General features: G+C 40.1%; 1 protein-coding gene across 7 annotated transcripts in view; it reads left to right on the top strand.

Annotated features, from left to right (window-relative positions):
- Stau2 (staufen double-stranded RNA binding protein 2) overlaps positions 1-19,100 on the top strand; it is a 292,032-nt gene that overhangs the window by 82,503 nt on the left and 190,429 nt on the right. For all 7 annotated transcript variants that reach the window (XM_031366940.1, XM_031366937.1, XM_031366939.1 and 4 more), the window contains 2 exons: positions 15,963-16,122; positions 17,658-17,765. In XM_031366940.1, coding sequence (XP_031222800.1) covers positions 15,963-16,122; positions 17,658-17,765 — 268 coding nt within the window. The remainder of the gene's footprint in view (positions 1-15,962; positions 16,123-17,657; positions 17,766-19,100) is intronic.

Below are 19,100 nucleotides of genomic sequence, written 5' to 3'. Positions count from 1 at the left end.
GGAGGACAGCCCTTCATGCACTTGACCAGTGTGATTGGAAGACAGCCCTTCACGCACGTGACTCAGTCACGAGTCCATCAGCTCCAAGTGTCTGGCTTTTCTGCCTGGGATTCCTCGCACATAACTGGGGTGATTGTGCTTCCTGCGAGCTGGTTCTGGCCATGCTCCTATCAGTCCCGATCACTGTCCTGGAGACCTTCTCAGAGGCCTGACTCTCAGGTGGTGACTCTAGGTTCCCCCAAAAGTCTCCCAAGAAGTTCCATCTGCTGTAAATAAGATTATTTACAAAACTTCCTTTTGTTCTCTTGAGTGATTTTTAAAAAAAAGAATGACAAAACCAATAAGTAAAATTGGTTGAAGACTCATTCTGCAGTCCCACATATGTCTCAAGTTTGTAGAACTCTTTGGATTTCTCATGTAGTTAAGGAACCTTACACTCCCTGGATCAGAATGACTTCCTACCTTAGCTTGGCACCCTGTGTTTTGTTTTTGTTTTTCAAAGAACATGGGGAAGGCTTTCTCCAAATCAATACAGACTCATGATAGTTTTGGACTTATTAGTTGATGACACAGTCCACGTTAAAACAAAAATAAGTTGTATTGTCTTCTAATCTTGCTTAAGTCCTAATCAGCCCACTGTGTTGGTTTCTCATTTCTAAGGGCGTCTAGATGTGGTCTGCCAGCATATCTGCTACCATCAACTTGCTTTCTCCTCTGTGTCTTGGATGCTTTTCCTCTTCTTTCTTCTTTTGCTGCAATAAAAATGAGCATCTTCAGCATTCAGCTTTCCCCTGACTTCAGATGAGAGTTAGGTTCTTAGGCAATAATGCAAGGGCTGTATATTTAGTCATCTTAGGTATTATTTTCATCATGGCTTGCTACTTTTTCATAGTTTGAGTTTCTTGGGAGCTTATTACCTATTAATTTTCCAGGCTTTTTCTTGGCTTCAGTTACCAAAACCTTAACTTCCTTACTTCTTTGTTTTCTTACAATTCACTGATGTTCTCATATTCTCTGTTCAGAATGCATCTCTTCAAAGACAGATGAGTTGATAGACTGCTACACTGTGATTGACAGGTCACTGAACAGTCTATATAGAACATATTTCAAAACATGTCAGTTGGTGCCTTTTATGACAAAGAAGAGAATTTAAAACTTTTTAGTTACATTCATTAAAAATGTTGGGAGATGTACTTGGTGTATGCTTTGTGAACCGGCACTGTTTGAGCTTACCTGTGCATCTTCTGCACACCGCCTGCTATTTGACAGTGTACTGACATTGTTGACTGAGCCTTGTTTCCTGCAGAGGTCTGAAGCTGTTTTCTTTGTCATGTGAATACTGTGGGAGGCAGTTAGAGGACAAGCACAAGACCTTCCCTAAGTCTGGCTCAGTCACATCTCTAACTTCATTAACAGCATTTTTCACTGCACTGACTCTACACTAACCACAGTGCCCACTTCCTGCTCTTCACACTCATCAGACATGTCCCACATGTGGAGTGGAAGCCTGGAGTATTTGCTGGTAGGACTGTACGCTTTCCTGGTTTTTTTTCTAAGCAGATAGTGTGGCATTAGTGCCATGGTCCCTTGGTTCTTTTTGGAGCTGGTGGCTAGTACCAGGAAACATCGGGAGGACTGAAGCTCTGCAGAAGCGTATGGTGTGTCTAAGAAGGTAAGCGTATGGTGTATCTAAGAGAGCAAGCGTATGGTGTGTCTAAGAAGGCAAGCGTATGGTGTGTCTAAGAAGGTAAGCGTTTGGTGTGTCTAAGAGGGCAAGCGTATGGTGTGTCTAAGAAGGTAAGCGTATGGTGTGTCTAAGAAGGTAAGCGTATGGTGTGTCTAAGAAGGTAAGCGTATGGTGTGTCTAAGAAGGTAAGCGTTTGGTGTGTCTAAGAGGGCAAGTGTATGGTGTGTCTAAGAAGGTAAGCGTATGGTGTGTCTAAGAAGGCAAGCGTATGGTGTGTCTAAGAAGGTAAGCGTTTGGTGTGTCTAAGAGGGCAAGTGTATGGTGTGTCTAAGAAGGTAAGCGTATGGTGTGTCTAAGGCTGATGAATTACCCAGAAGGAACAGTGAGGACAGCTGTGACTTCCGAGCTTTTGTGTTCTTGTCCCATGTGTCACTTGCTGGTAAAGGACAGAACAGGCTCCCAGCCTCTAAGTGCTTTTCCTTTGTTGTGTGCTCACTCATGTAAATATCTATCTGGGAATATGAAGAGATCTTGAGAGACTTGTTAAGAATATCCTAAAAAGCTATTTTATGTGTAGATAAGAAAGTCTTATCCCTACTATAAGACTGATGGTAATGAAAAGTGTAAACCATTAGCCTCTCTTGGTTCGTCCTCTGTGGGAGCTGTCCTGCCAGACTGGACAGTAGCATACATCTTTACTACTGGGGCTCTCACTGTGCTGTGCTCTGCTTTGTGGTACATGACAAAAATAAGGGCAAGCTGGTGATTTTTAGCTCAGTGTTTGTCTTAGTATATATAAAAACCCTACTTCACACTGACTTGGTAGAGAAGCATACCGGATTATCTGTGTGATACAGAAAAGAAGAGTACAGATGATTGCAGTCCCTGTGATACTCTGTAAAGGACTTGTGTAGAAAATGCTTCAATTTATGATGCCTGAAAGTTATAAATTTAGAACATACTAATTAAAAATAGGACTGTATAAGAATTTTGAGAGGTTCCAGGTCTTCACCTCTTATAGCAACAATTTCTTTTTACATTTTTGTATATAAGATCCAGGCAGCACTGCTTATCTTCTTTGGATTTGTTTGAAAACAAATGCTTGAATCAGAAAATGTGTTGACTGTAAAGGAGAGGTGTGATCCAGTGAGCTGGTGTGGGTGTGTTGACTGTAAAGGAGAGGTGTGATTCAGTGAGCTGGTGTGGGTGTGTTGACTGTAAAGGAGAGGTGTGATCCAGGGATCTGGTGTGGGTGGCAGTGAGGGCCCTGAAGTCTGTCACCAATAGCAGAAGAGATTGGGAAGGTCTGAGAATGATTGCTGCCATTGATCTGACAATCCATGTATTGCTGAAATCTGATAGCCAAACTTTGTGATCCAATTCTGGCTAATACATTGTAAATTGTACTTCTGTATTTAGGTTTTGTTTGTTTGTTTGTTTCACATGTAGAGCAGGGTGGCTTGAACTCAAATGTCCCTCCTGCCTCTGCCTTCCCAGTGCTGGGCAGTGCATGCACCACCAGGCCTGGCTCTGGTAAGCTACTTTAAAAGCCCCACAGTTGCTCTTTAAAACCTACATTTCCTTGTAATGCTTGTGAGAGTATGAAACAAAAATAATTATCCATTAGTCTAATTTTATTGCAGGTTAGAAGATGAAATATTTTATAGAATAATTGATTACATATACCTGTTTCTGAGCATATACATTTTAATTATAATTTTATGATGTGTTAGAGGTAACATTTTCTTACAGAAATATAACTCAAGATTAAATATTGGGCAACAGTGGGAAAATAGAATTTAGTTTGAAAATATTTGCTTCATGTTAACTTTTTTATGAATGCAGCCAATGCATAACATGAACTCAAGCTGTAAAAACAACTAGCTGGGAAAATGCCAAGTAAATTTTTTATATTCCAGTGATTATCCATTAACTTACAAGTTATTGTTATCATTAAACTATATGCAGATGTACAACCAGATCCACTTAGATTTCAGTGAAAGAAAAACTTAGGCCAAGCTCGCAGTAAACCTAGTCACTGCTCACATGTCTGTCAGAGCACATTGATTCTGCTGTAGCACTGCTGATGTAATGTCTCTCTGCTTCTTTGGGGAGTATTTGCCATGGGCAAGTATCCAAAGTTTATAGTTAATTTTGATCAGCAAAAACATTAGAGAAGATGTCTGGGTTGGACATTGTAACAAAGCAGTTTCTGGGGCTTAGTACACTTTAGAGGAGGTATTCCACTTTCTACTGGGCATTTGAACCTTGTGTCCTAGCCATCGCCAAGGTAATTTATCCATGAAAATATTTTTAAAAAAACCTTTAAAATATAGTCTGATTAACACACTTAATATTTCCCTGGTATGTAAATTTTGAAACCTCAAAAACAAATATTTATGGGCTTAATATTGTAGGGAAATAGAAGCATTTCATCTATTTTCTAGAATTAGTTTCATTAATTATTTTGTTAGTAGAAAGAACTTGCGAGATTTTCTATACAAGCAATGCACAAAGAACATTTTAAGAGAAGCATTAACCAATGGTGGAATTGAATTGTGGAAGAATTCATGTTGCATACTAGTCATATTTCTTTCTTTCTTTCTTTCTTTTTCTTTTTTTGGTTTTTCAAGACATGGTTTCTCTGTGTAGCCCTGGCTGTCCTGGAACTCACTCTGTAGACCAGGCTGGCCTCAAACTCAGAAATCTGCCTGCCTCTGCCTCCTGAGTGCTGGGATTAGAGGCATGCGCCACCACCGCCCGGCTCTTAGTGTTATTTCTTACTCATAGGAATCTGATAGATTTTTGAGCAGATCATGTGTAGTAAATATATGGTAAAAATTTAAGATTATATTTCTTCTTTTTTTAATTAATTAATTTATTTTTTTACACTCCATATTTTATTCCTCCCTATCCACCCTCCAACTGTTTCACATCCCATACCTCTTCTCCACCCCCCTGTCTCCATGTGGATGTCCCCATCCCCCACTTTGAAGTATTTTACAAAAGATTTTAAAGTACACAGTATGCATATGTACATATATATATTTATTTATTGGATATTTTCTTTATTTACATTTCAAATGTTTTCCCCTCTCCTGGTCTCCCTTTTGGAAACTCCCTATCCCATCCCCCTCCCCCTGCCTCTAAAGGGTGCTCTTCCACCACCCACCCACTCCAGTCCTTCTGCCCTGGAATTCCCCTACACTGGGGCATCCAACACCCTCAGGCCCAAGGGCCTCTCCTCCCACTAATGAATTTATTTGTAAAGTTGTCCCTAAATTAATATATAGCTATTCATAAAAAAGTCAAACAATTTCTGCTGAGATTGCTAATTGCGTAAAGTTGAAAAAGTTGATACAAGCCAAGTCATTTATATTCCTGGTTAGTCTTCAAATTGGCTTCTTCCCCCCCATCATCTGTGTAATAGATGGATTCAGTTTATCCCACTCTAAATCTCAAAAGCTTTTCTTTAACAGTATTTACTTCCAAGTTTATGAAAGGTAAAAACATGTGAAAAATATTTTTAATTAAATTTCTTAAAATGTGAAGTAAATTTTATATTCAAACTAGGAGCGTTAGCAGATTATCTCAGGGTGTTTCCTAGACACACTGCTGTCCTCTGCTACAGTCTTCATCACAGACATTCAAAGTGTACTGGAGTGTATTTCCTCTTGAGCACATTATAGCTTGAACAACAGAAGGGATGTTGTGAGACAAATGTATTAATCTTATGTTGCTTATGTTGGAAATGTTACCATGATAATTAATTGAGTACCCAAAACAAGAACTTAGAAAAAGAATAACAAACAAGAAAGGAAAGATATGCAGAAATATAAAATGAAAACATTTTGTTTTCAGTAAGACCTATTAGAATGTATATATATGCAATATAGTAAGGTGAGAAAATCAGATTTTAAGAATAAATAGGCAGAATATGTGTTGCTAGTGGGATGTGGACACTACAGTTATATAGAAGTAAAGACAATGTTCATTAGGACAACATTAGCTTGTGATGACAATAACTGTAGAACCTAGGTGAGTGGGTGATTTTCAGGAAAACAAGTTTACTAGACTGACTTGGGTTTTTGTCAAATTCCCAGAATAACCAGTGAGACAAGTAGCCACTCTCTAAAACCCACAACCTATAGGAAAGCCATTGGCTTTGCTGACTTCATGGAGAAATTTCCTAAATCTTTGTAACACAAGGAACAAATTGTTTTAAGACATTGAAAATAACCATAGCAGCTGATTCTGACAATATGTGATGTTAGATGATTATTACTTATGGAATATTATTGGAAAAATCCTAATTATAATATTGGCTGATCGACCTATAATACCTTAATTTCCTCTAGGAACATAAAGTTGTTTTGCTTTTAGAAAGTAGGCAGTAAAGCTTACCTGGCAGAAATTTGAAAGATACAGTCAATGTTGTTTACACATGTGCTGAAAGACAGTGGGATTTTTCTTTCAGTTGTATTCTTGACTTTGGAAGCATAACACTCTATAAATAATTGATACTTTCTTGATATTATAAAATATATATACCCTATAGACATACATTTGCAAAAACTCTTGCTTTCTCTTCTTCTCCCCCTTTCCCCTTTCTGTCTAGCCAGTGTTGTGCTTACTGCAGATGCAACAGCTGTGTTCCAGTTAGTAAGAGACAAATCAAAAGTACCCTCTACTCACTGCTCTTAGTGTTCTTTTGGAGATGGAGGCCAGTACAACTGAACTGTGGAAATGGGACAATTAAAATTTGTAAGCTCAGATTTCAGAAAGATGGACCAAGAGAGATGAGTAAGAAATGGGTTGGGGGCACTTCTCAGTCAACTTTCAACTTAGAATGCCCTTAGCATTCATTTCCTTGGGTGATGTCTTACATGTGACACTGGCTTGGGGGGGGGGATTGAAAGGGGGGGAGAGAGGGAAGGGAGGGGGGAGAGAGAGAAAAATCTGAATTTGCCCAATCACCTAGGTCTAGCTAGATCTGAGTGGTCTTCATGTTCACATGTAGCATGATTTCAGAGTTTATAGCTCATGCTTGTGCACTTAGTTCAGAGGTTGAGTGTGGGCTCCCAAGTGAGCCTGGCTAGGCTTAGACATAGCTCACATTAGGTGGAGTTGGGGAGCTTAGTTACCATCTCCAGTCTTTGTTTTCCTCATCTATAAATGAAGCTGAGGGTATGGCGTGGTTGATCTAAATGCTAGTGTCTCCTTTTGCCATGGTTTGATAATAATGTGGCAGTGATAACTTGTGTAGATTCAGTTTAAGGAAGGAACAAGAAAAGATTTGTGCAGGTGTGAGTGTCCTCATGAGGATGACATGGTGTGCTCCTAACAGCAGGTCCTGGGCAGCACCCTTTGCCCTCCAGTCCTGAGTTTCAGTGACACAGGTCCAGTGCTGTCTTCTCTCACATCCTGAGTTCATGCCTTCTATTAATTTACCAGATTTACTTTGAGCACAGGATTTACCTCATTGAGTTGATTCTGCTGAACGTTTTTTCTGTTTAACTTTAGAGCAGCTAAAGCTCGAAAGTATGCTTCTGTGCTTTTGAGACCACTGCTTTGAAATACCCTATCAGAATCTTGGTGTTCTTTCTGCCTCCTAGGCATTTAAGACATAATTAGGGGAGTTCTGCAAACAGAACAGAAACAGTGTCCTTCCATTTCTTTTAAAACTTCTTTTCAGCTTGCCTGTGAATCTTTTAAAATAAGTACTAATATTTGAAATTCCTTAAGAATTAAAACTCAAACCATAAAAGATATATTTTCAAACTTTATAGATGTGAAGAAAGAGCTATCTAGACATTTTATATATGTACAAGCTTGAAAATGTGCCAAAACTACTTTACAACTTTATGATAAACTTGTTATTTTTCTATTGCAAGGGAAAGAATTTGGGTAAGTGCTGCCAAGAGTTACAAAGAGTAAAAATAATCAAATGTCATCTGAATTCTAAGTTTGGGCTTTTAGGATTTTTAAGTCATAGATCCTGCAAATATTTTACAGATAAGTTATCTGAAATAGAAAAGCTTAAGTGACATCCTGTTTTCAGTCTGAATGAGAAATAAACAGAACTCCAGCCGCTCCCCATTAGATCAAAAGATAAACATTTCCTTGGGCTTTGAACATAAACCTGTAGAGGATATATGAATGTCTGAGCCATATTGAAATTTATGAGTAACACCATCAAATGAAAAGAGGTAATTATTTTTCAATTTTTAAGTCCTAGAGTTGTTTGGAATGTGTCTTTGTCACCTTGTAAAAGTGATATTTAGGAAAGTGAGATGCTGGAAAATAAAGCCCTGGCTGGTTGATTGGGAGAGAGATAACATAAAGGAGTTGAGAGAGAAAACCTTGAATGCAGTCACATTAGGAAGATAGCAAAATGGGATGGGTTAGAAGGTTGTCATAGTAATACTTGCCAAGGTAGCTTTCCTTCACTTAAAAACTGTATTAGGCATGTTAAGTATTAATTCCAAGGACTCATGTATCTTTTCTTGATTGATACATTGTCTCATATGCCTTGAAGATGGGGCATGCCTGAAGATTTGTTGTATATCTAATAACTGTGTTATTTAAAGTATCTGTGTTTGCCCCCCCCCCCACACACACACCACAACACACTCTCATCAAGTAGGGGACAGTGACGCATAGAAAGGAAAAGGAGCCTTGAAATTAGCCTTTGTCCATCCAAGTTGTTCAACAGTGTGGCTCTGACTGCCAGCATTGTGACTTCCCATGTTGCACCACTTGATTGTCTATTTGAACTCCATGCTGTGGAAGCTCAGGAGGTCATTGTGGAGTATTGTTTTAGCAGCCACGCAGTGACATGTATGCGTCTTAGTACATGTTCATTCAGAACCCTTGCATTTGCTTCTCTGTTCAACTAAACAAAAAAACCAGGAAGAGCCAGAAGATAATGAGGCAGTTTTACACACTGTATTTATTTGGTCTCTCTGTCTGTGTGTACGTGCACACACATGCATCCATGTACACAGAAGTTCATACCACAGTGCACATGAAACCAAAATTTTCTTCTTTCAGCATCAGGTCCTGGGGAATGAGCTAAGTCTTAAGGCTTAGTGGCAAGCACCTTTATCTTGCTGGCCCTAGGAAATGCTTCAACATTTTTGTGAACCTTTGAAGTTAGATGGCTGTGAATTTGACTCTCAACAGCTCTATTGGGAAAAGTTGTTACTGCTCAAAGTAAGATTCAGGACCTTTTCTGTCACACCTGGCTTTTGTAAAGACTAAGCTGATACAAAGAATTTAGCCAGCACAGTAAGGAGTGGTTATGTCCCCTGTTTGATGCAGTTGTCTGTTGGCCAAGATGGCCTTGTGCAGAGATCCTAGAGCAGTGAGAGCAGCTCTGAGACCGTAAGCAGCATCACCAAAGCAAGCCTGGATCCACAGCAGAGAACAGCTCAGAAGGCCAGGGCTGTAGGACAGACTTTAACTAGAACAGAACACGATTGTGATATAGCAGAGGGACCTGTGGAGGCTGAGGATGCGAGGAGTTCAGTTAATCATTTAATTGCACAATAGGGGTTTTTGTGGTTCATCTCTTAAAACAATAACAGCATGGGAATTTAAGCTTTGAGTACAAAATACTCTCTGCTTAGTTAATATATTTTAATTTGTAGAAGTAAATGCATCATATATTGAATGTTCATTATCAAAACTGAGCTTATTATTTGAAAAATACAAATAGGAGAAGGAACTCCATTAAGTAGAACATACCACCTTTGAAAGTTAATAAACTTTGAGTGTTTCTTTACCAAAGGAAATAAGTATTTGGAGACGAGGACCTCAGCACATGGTATTCTGTTTGATGAAGTACTCTATGTCATCTGTACTGTAGTGTAGTCTGGATGCCATTAATCAGAGTGCTCTGGCTAATCTTAATTGTCATGGTGCACTGAGGAGATGTGATGTGTAAGATATTCAGACATGTGGGGCATATTACTAAGAATCATTGTTAAACCAGAGGATGGAATGAAACTGGAATGAAACAAGTCAGGCACCAGGTCTTGCTATTTCCTGTTGTTACAACGAGAGTATTTTAGTCTTTATGTTAAAAATGTAATATACTTAATTTTCCCTCTGATATTTATACGATATGGCTTATATATACATATATATCAAATGCATACCTATACGCATACATAAAGCTATATTCAATGGCCCAAAAGGAAGAGGCCCCGAGGGGTCTTTAGTGTGCAATTAAATATTTTGGTCAGAAAAATCAGCAGATTGTTTCAGTATGCTTATGTGTTATGACATCATATTCCAGTAAAGTTTAAATGAACAGAAATTTTGTTTGTCTCTGTGGCAAACCAAAATGAGTTTTGTAATTGTCAGCAGACCTCAGTGATTACAGTGGCGCCCACTCCCTCCTGTAGTTAAAGGTCTTAGCAGTCCAGTTGTGGACCTCTGTTTTCAGAAATTTATAATTAATTGTAAGCATTTGCTCTACAGAGAAAGCTTGCCATTTAAGATTGGTTCAGGAGTCAATTTCTGATTTCAAGTAGTGCATCTTCAAATTTTATGGAACGAATTAAAATGTGTAGTCCTGTGCATGTGGGAAACTAAACTTTGTGGGTGACAAATACAGTGTAAATACATGATTCACATTAGTCTGTCAAAATTTCAGATTAAAGTGATCAGTGGCAATGGTACTGCAAACACCCTGTTTAGTTATTGAAATCAAAGGACAAAAAAACTGTATCTTAAAATTCTTTTTAGTCTTTGGATGTTAAAAATAGTATTTTACTTTCATTGTTTTTTCTTTAATGTTTTTAATGTTTTCTATTTTAAAAATAAAGACACTTATATCACTTAAAACACCTTATCTTTAAAAACAATTAGTAGAAAACCGGGCTCCATAAAAAGTTGATGTTTACAGTTAAACTGACTTTTCCTGCTGCCATGCTGTAGAGTGTCTAGTCCCTCAGACACTGCTAAGTACCCTCCCCTGGAGTGTCTAGTCCCTCAGACACTGCTAAGTACCCTCCCCTGGAGTGTCTAGTCCTCAGACACTGCTAAGTTCCCTCCCCTGGAGTGTCTAGTCCTCAGACGCTGCTAAGTACCCTCCCCTGGAGTGTCTAGTCCCTCAGACACTGCTAAGTACCCTCCCCTGGAGTGTCTAGTCCCTCAGACACTGCTAAGTACCCTCCCCTGACACTGCTATAAGTTCTCCTCTGCCATGATCCTCTTGTATCCCATCCTCTGCTGTCTATTGTTTCCCTGAACTTTGATCGGAGGTATTAATCAAGTTCTAGCCTTGGGCTTTTGATGGTTCCTTTCCATGTGCCCTTTCCAGGTGTCTGTCCATACATGGTCTCAGTTGTGGCCTCACTTATCTGCTTCTACAGCCCCGAACTTCATCTTCAGGAAACCTTGTTTGCTGAGTTCCCATCTGCCCAGTAAATTTTAACATTATGGGCTCTTTCCAGTTTATCTCAGACTGCTTGGGTATTGAATAACCACTGAAAACATGTGACCTCAAGTTGGGATGTTACTTGTCTACCACATGCAAGTCCTTGGGTTCAGTCTCTAGCGTGGCAAAACAGAAAAAAGAAAAAAAGCAGGACCTCAGTTGGACTTTGGTGTAAAAACATTTTCCAGCACTGGAATAATTTTTAACTTAACTTTTACCATTACAATTACAAATCCATTATTCCATCAAAATTGATCTTGTTCATAATGCTGAGTTGCTCAGTTCAGTGATCATATTGTTCAGTCCTAGTTTTAGTTTGCCTGTGAGCTTTAGCTGGAATCATTTGGTCCCTCCTCTAACCCATCCTTTCCACATTATGGACCTGTCCTTCTGGTCTTTCTGTTGTCTCTGAATCCTCTTATTTTTCTTGCACATTTAAATACAATCTCTATATTGATTATTCCAAAACTTTATTTTTACCACCTTATACCTTTTCCTTAAGAGCCCAAACTCATAAATATGGCTGCCCACCTGAAATACCTGCTTGGAGGTCTTCTCTAAAACTATGTTTCCAAAGCAGTGCTGCTTGTGTCCACCCAGCACAGGAATCCCTTCTTTAGTCTTTTTTTTCTTCAGTGGGGACTCTGTCTCTTCTAAAGCTCTAAGGTGATTCTTGAACCATTTCTTAGATTTCCTAGACAGTTCTATTTCCAAAACTCACTAAGAATTTAGGGACTACCCAGCTGAAGGCACTGTCTATCCCTTCCTGAGTTTGTCTCAGCTGCTGTCAGAGTTCCCTTGCTTTCCCTGCCCTTCCCCTTCAGTCTGCCCTCAGCAGAGGACATAGTCTTTCAAAATAAGGTTTAGATGATGCCCCTTTCTGCTCAAAATGGCTATCCATTTCCCATAGGATAAAGGAGAGATTTTTTTTTTTATTAGATGTTTTCTTTCTTTACATGTCATACAGTATCTCCTTTCCTAGGTTCCCCTCCAAAAATAAATAAATAAATAAATAAACAAATCAATAAAATAAAAACAAAAACAAACCCCTGTTCCCTCCCCCTACTCACCACCCCACCCTTTCCCGCTTCCTGGCCCTGGCATTCCCCTACACTGGGGCATAGAAACTTCACAGGGCCAAGGGCCTCTCCTCCCATTGATGATCGACTTGGCCATCCTCTGCTACATATGCTGCTGGAGCCATTATTCCCACCACGTGTACTCCTTGGTTGGTGGTTTAGTTCCTGGGAGCTCTGAGGGTACTAGTTAGTTCATATTGTTGTTCATCCTAAGGAGCTGCAAGCCCTTCACCTCCTTTGGTCCTTTCTCTAGCTCCTTCAATGGGGACCCTGTACTCAGTCCAATGGATGGCTGTGAGCCTCTACTTCTGTATTAGTCGGGTACTGTCAGAGCCTCTCAGAACACAGTTATATCAAGCTTCTGTCAGCCAGCACTTGCTGGTATCCACAATAGTGTCTGGTTTGATGATTGAATATGGGAAGGATTTCCAGGTGGAGCAGTCTCTGGATTGTCCTTCCTTCAGTCTCTGCTCCATAGTTAGTCTCTACAACTCCTTCCGTGGGTATTTTGTTTCTTCTTTTAAGCCAGAAACTGGAAACAACCCAGTTGTCCCTCAACAGAGGAATGGGTTCAGAAAATGTGGTACATTTACACAATGGAGTACTACTCAGCTATTAAAAACAATGAATTTATGAAATTCGTAGGGAAATGGATGGATCTGGAGAATATCATCCTGAGTGAGATAACCCAATCACAACAGAACACACATGGTATGCATTCTCTGATAAGTGGATATTAGCCTAGAAATCGGAATACACAAAGTACAATCCACAAACCACACGAAACTCTAGAAAAAGGAAGACCAAAGTGTGGATAAAAGAGAGATGTTTAAAGTGTTTTTTTTTTTTTAAGATTTATTTTATTTCATTTTTATGTGTATGAGTACACTGTAGCTGTACAGATGACTGTGTTCCATTATGTGTGTGGTTGCTGTTAATCTCAGGACCTCTGCTGGCCCTGCTCCGGCCCCGCTCGCTCAGGTCCCGCTCGCTCAGGTCCCGCTCGCTCAGGTCCCGCTCGCTCAGGTCCCGCTCGCTCAGGTCCCGCTCGCTCAGGTCCCGCTCGCTCAGGTCCCGCTCGCTCCGGCGTAATTTTCTGCAGCTGTCTTCAGACGCACCAGAAGAGGGCATCTGATCTCATTATGGGTGGTTGTGAGCCACCATGTGGTTGCTGGGATCCGAACTCAGGACCTTCGGAAGAGCAGTCAGTGCTCTTACCTGCTGAGCCATCTCGCCAGCCCCCTTAAAGTGGTTTTTAAGGAAGGCCTACAGAGTCTGGCTACCTCTTGTGCCTTCACTTTCCTGCCTAACCCCATGGCTCTAGCCAGGTAGGCCTCTTAGTTCCTTGAGCTTATTCTGGGCCTCTGCACTTGGTGTGCTTTTTGCCTCACATCCACCATCCCAGACCCCTGCATGGTTTGGTTCCTTATTTATTTCAGGTCTTTACAAAGTTGTCATTTTCTCAACAAAATCTTCCTTGGCCACCTTATCTAGACAGCTCCTGATACTTCTGAACTTGCCCTCTTCTCACTTGCAGATATTTCTCCCACAGTAGATATTCTATGTACATTTCTTACCGTTTGTGTTCTCTACTATACTGTTTGTTTGTTTTTACAATGTCCTGTAATTCTATAGGTAATTGTTGAGTTGATAAATTTCATCATATAACCTAGTTATTAAAATTTCTTTTAGATGTGCTCTTTCTTCTCTCAGCCTCTTAACCCCTCAGCTGCATGACTACAGTTTCCTACTCACACTTTGCTCCCTGTTTCATTAAACACAAAACTTGGGGTAGGTTTTTCAAGCATGGTATTTTGTTATGCTCTTTCTGATGCAGTCTAGAAATGATACAGTCTAGGGGTATGGATCTGGTTCATTTTCTCTGCAAGTTAAAGAGCTGAAAGGCAGGAGACTCTGAAGCTCAACAAGTGGCAACAGACAGATCTCAGGAACCACGTTCAGAATTTGCAGTTCAGAAAGGTGTTTCCTGGGGTTTGCACACACCTGCAGCACACACAGATAGACCCTGTTCAAAGCAAAGGGGGAACTCAGATGAAACATCCAGTTTCCTTTCAAAGAAGAAAGCCTTCCTACTCTAGGGTTGGTCAGTTTGAAAGTAGCTATTGTTTATTATCCCAGAAATGTGTATGACCTAACCAGGCCTTAAACTTGTTGAGCCATCAATCCATCATCAGGGGCCTGCTGGTGGGAGACAGAAGCCTACATAGCCTTTGTTTTAAGCTACTAGGCTTTTGTCTCAAGTCAGGAGGTTGAGGTAGAAATTGGCTACCATTATTGCCTAGCCATGGCCCCTCTCCCTATCTGGTTGCTTATCGGAGAGTCTTAACTGCCAGTCTCAAGCTTCCTATATAAGAATTAACTTAAATATTGCTCAGTACCACATCAGAAATATGCATCAAACTGAAGTGAGAAGCCAGAATACAAGGACAAGTAGAACAGAGAACTCTAATTTCCCATTGTTGAGGATGTAGGTCAGTCCATTCATTATGGAAAATGGCATAGAGATTCCTCAAAAACAGCAATGTCAAAACCAACAAAACACATCAAACCTAGAAAAAGAACTACCATAGGATCCCTCAGGCTCCCCGGTGGAACTGATTTTGAGAGACATCTACAGTCACATGCTTATGGTTGTATTCATGGTCACCATGATTCGGAATCAACCTAGGTTTCCACGAATGGACAAGGAGCTAAAGAAAATATGACTGACAATGGAATGATACTCAGTCATAAAAAAGGATGAAATTGTTCCATCTACAGCAACAGGGACAGAGCTGGAAAACATTATGTTGGTGAAGTGAGTGAGGCACAGAAAGAAAAGCACTACATGTTCTTACATACACTTGGAAACTAATCATTTAATCTTAAGGAATGTAGAGAGTGGAATAGTGGTTGCCAAATTCTGAAGAGGGTGTTGGGGAAGAGAAAATGGGGAGAAGAGATTTCATGGGTTGGGTTCAGATGGATTGCAGGAATGATGTATATATTCTGTGCACTATAGCAGAACAACTGGGTAACAAAAGTTAAGTCAGTGTTTCAAACAGGGAAGAGCATTGTGAATGTTCCCAGCACAAAGAAATTGTCCAGTTTTGAGCTATGTTCATGTGTACCTGAGGTGTGCCTGAGGTAGTACACATGCCGGTTACCCTCCTCTGCTCATTGTGCATTGTATACATGATGAAATACCACTGCCTTCTGTAATATGTACAGCTGCTATGGCCAGCTTAAAATAAATAGTTCTTCATAACTAGCATGGAGTCTTTAGTTTTGTTCTGGCAGTGTATGCCATTATTACTTTGTATCACACTAAGCTATCCGTCTGCTCCTGTAGCCCTAGTACAGCCATTATTCATGACAAGCCCAGTAATGTGCATGTCGCCACCTAAGTGGGGTCAACTGCATCTAGCTTCTGCAATGGCTCCCTCCCTGTTCTCAGTAGCAAACCATTCAGTTTTCATCTATCAAAACTAACTAAAACTTCATTAGAAAAGCTTCTATAGTTAGATAATTTTTACTGTATTAATTTTTAATATTACATATTTTCATGAAAGTCATTGTATGGATATATCGACTCACATTTAACCTTAGAAATATATCCATGAGATTAAAAATTTTATTAGGGTTGCTGAGAGAATATGCTAACATTTTAAGTGAACTAATCTTATGGCTGTAAGTGGTTATAGACTGCTTCTGAGCTGCTACTGATGCTTGTGTTTTCTTTTTATAGGTATCATTGCCCAATGCCCAAGATCTTTTATGTTCAGTTAACTGTAGGAAATAATGAATTCTTTGGTGAAGGGAAGACTCGACAAGCTGCCAGACACAACGCTGCGATGAAAGCTCTTCAAGCCCTACAGAATGAGCCAATTCCAGACAAGTCTCCCCAGGTGTGGCTCTGACAAGCATAGCATTCTCTCTCCTGTGCTGCCTCAGGGAGGGCTCTGAGCAGACAAGAGACTAATGGTGTAAGAAAAGAAGCAATGTGAGCAGCTAAGGAAGGCTCATGGCTGTCGGCTCTTAGGTGCTAACCTGATAGTATGGAAGACTCATACATTCCTGCTGGGAAGGACCTGGTTCACCTGTGGAGGTCACTTGCCAGTAACAAGGGATTTAGGGATTTGTTTACAAAGATCAATGCTAACATTCATTTGCTTGCATTTAATGTACCTTGTACTGAACATAGATTATGTTGTGTTAACTTGAGATCAAGGAATGTGGGTAAGCTCCACAGCCTATTTCAGCAGTGCCGGGAATTGAACCTAGAGCCTCATGCTTTAAAGGGACTCTCCCAAGTGAGGTGCAGCTCCAGCCAGAGGTCAAGGGATGGAAAGAGGAGGACATTGTTTGAGAAGTTGGTGTCCTACTTTAGTTTGCAAATTAGAATGCTGAGGCTATTCTTAGGTGATTTTTCCCAATTTTTTTAAAGATTTATATATTTTATGTATGTGAGTACACTGTTGCTCTCTTCAGACACACCAGAAGAGGGCATCAGATCCTATTACAGATGGTTGTGAGCCACCATGTGGTTGATGAGAATTGAACTCAGGACCTCTGGAAAAGCAGGCTCTTAATTGCTGAGCCATTCCTCCAGCCCCCGATTTTACCCATTCTTAAGGTTTCATCTACTTTCTCCATTGAACTTCAATAATATCCCTAGTCCAGGCATTTCAGCGTCTTAATCTTTTCTGCTTAAATTATTCAAACCTTACAGCTCTGCCTCCTAGATTATCCATTCCCCAAACTACGTAGTCTTCTTTGTTTGGAATTTATTATAATGGTACACACACGTTTTTCTGCTCGACATGTTCATTGCAACTTCTAATTATGTCTAATTAGAAGTTAACTACTAATTAGACATAAGCTTCTTGGTAGCAAGAATTGTCCATTTATTTTCTTATCTCATACATTCATTGTTCAGTCCTCTGTAAGTATGTATTAAAGACATGAATAAGTCCAAACTGTTCTGATTTCTTGGTTTGTGTCCTGTACTGTCTGTGATGTTAGCCCATGGGTCATGTTAGCATCGCTGTACTGTCTGTGATGTTAGCCCATGGGTCATGTTAGCATCGCTGTACTGTCTGTGATGTTAGCCCATGGGTCATGTTAGCATCGCAGTTTTGGAGGGAGGCAGGTACACAGGTCTGGAGTAAAAGAATTCAGTCTAAAGAATGTATGGCTGAATAGAGGATTTTCAAACTCAGCATTTGCTGCTTCTACTTCAAATAAAACAAAACAAAATCCAGAAGCCTAGCAGCGTAGCCCTTGACCCTGAGAGATCAGGAGAATGTACTGTTCATACCCACATCTGCTATTTCAAACTTTGTAGCTGCGCCCCAGTGAGTCCAGAACAATGTGAGTGTTGTGGGATATCCGGCTCCAATGCTACCCTGTTTTTTGTTATTTGTTTTTTGTTTTTACTTAGAATGGTGAATCAGGAAAAGACATGGACGATGATAAAGATGCAAATAAATCTGAAATAAGCTTAGTGTTTGAAATTGCACTGAAGAGAAATATGCCCGTCAGTTTTGAGGTATGTGTCCAGGTGCTTTTCTTTGGTTATTTAAACAAGTTAAATGGTGTAGTAGATTCTTGCAGGAGTGCACATGCTGCTTGTATTGAGATCCATTGTTGTGAAATGATTTGTCCTCAGTGAAATGGAAGTTACTGTAATGTCATGAGTCTGTGCCTCTCCTTTTCTGAACTAGGCAGCCTTTTTACATGACTTTTCAGTTTTGATTGTAAGATTTGTTTTGTAATCTAATTTCTGTTAATCTATAGGATTTGATGTTTTATTTATCATTAATTTGATTCTATTTAATTCAAGTTTGAGTCGAGCTAGGGTTTTGTGATATTATACTAACATTCAATTCCTTTTTAAAATTTTTTTATTAGATATTTTCTTTATTTACATGTCTTATGATTTCTCTTTTCCCAGTTTCCCCTCCAAAAAAAAAAAAAAAAAAAAAAAAAAAACAAGAACAAACCCCTGTTGCCTCTCCCCTCCCCCTACTTGACACCGCACCCTCTCCCACTTATTGGCCCTAGCATTCCCCTACACTGGGGCACAGAACCTTCACAGGGCCGAGGTCCTCTCCTCCTATTGATGACCAACTTTGCAATCCTCCACTATACACATGCTGCCAGAGCAATCAGTCCCACCATGTGTACTCCTTGGTTGGTGGTTGAGACCCTGGGAGCTCTGAGGGTATTAGTTAGTTCATATTGTTGTTCGTCCTAAGGGGCTAGAAACCCTTCAGCTCCTTTGGTCCTTTCTTTAACTCCTTCATTGGGGACCCTGTACTCAGTCTAATGGATGGCTGTGAGCCTCTACATCTGTATTAGTCAGGTACTGTCAGAGCCTCTCAGGAGACAGCTATATTAGGCTGGCTTGCCCTTCCTTCAGTCTCTGCTCCATAGTTAGTCTCTGCAACTCTTTCCATGGGTATTTTGTTCCGCCTTTTAAGAAGGAATGCAATGTCCACCTTTTGGTCTTCCTTCTTCTTGAGTTTCTTATGGTTTGTGGGTTGTTCATCGTGTATTCTGAAATTCTGGGCTAATATCCACTTATCAGAGAGTGCATACCATGTGTGTTCTTTTGTGATTGGGTTACCTCACTCAAGATGATATTCTCCAGATCCATCCATTTCCCTAAAAATTTCATAAATTCATTGTTTTTCATAGCCGAGTAGTACTCCATTGTGTAGATGTACCACAATTTCTGTATCCATTCCTCTATTGAGGGACATCTGGGTTGTTTCCAGATTCTGGTTATTATAAATAAGGCTACTATGAACACGGTGGAGCATGTGTCCTTATTACATGTTGGAGCATCTTCTGGGTATATGCCAGGAGTGGTATAGCTGGG

This window comes from Mastomys coucha, unplaced genomic scaffold (assembly GCF_008632895.1).
Source record: "Mastomys coucha isolate ucsf_1 unplaced genomic scaffold, UCSF_Mcou_1 pScaffold14, whole genome shotgun sequence".
Lineage (NCBI taxonomy): Eukaryota > Metazoa > Chordata > Mammalia > Rodentia > Muridae > Mastomys > Mastomys coucha.
The sequence above is the reverse complement of the archived record's forward strand: the minus strand, read 5'-3'. Positions and strand labels throughout refer to the sequence as shown.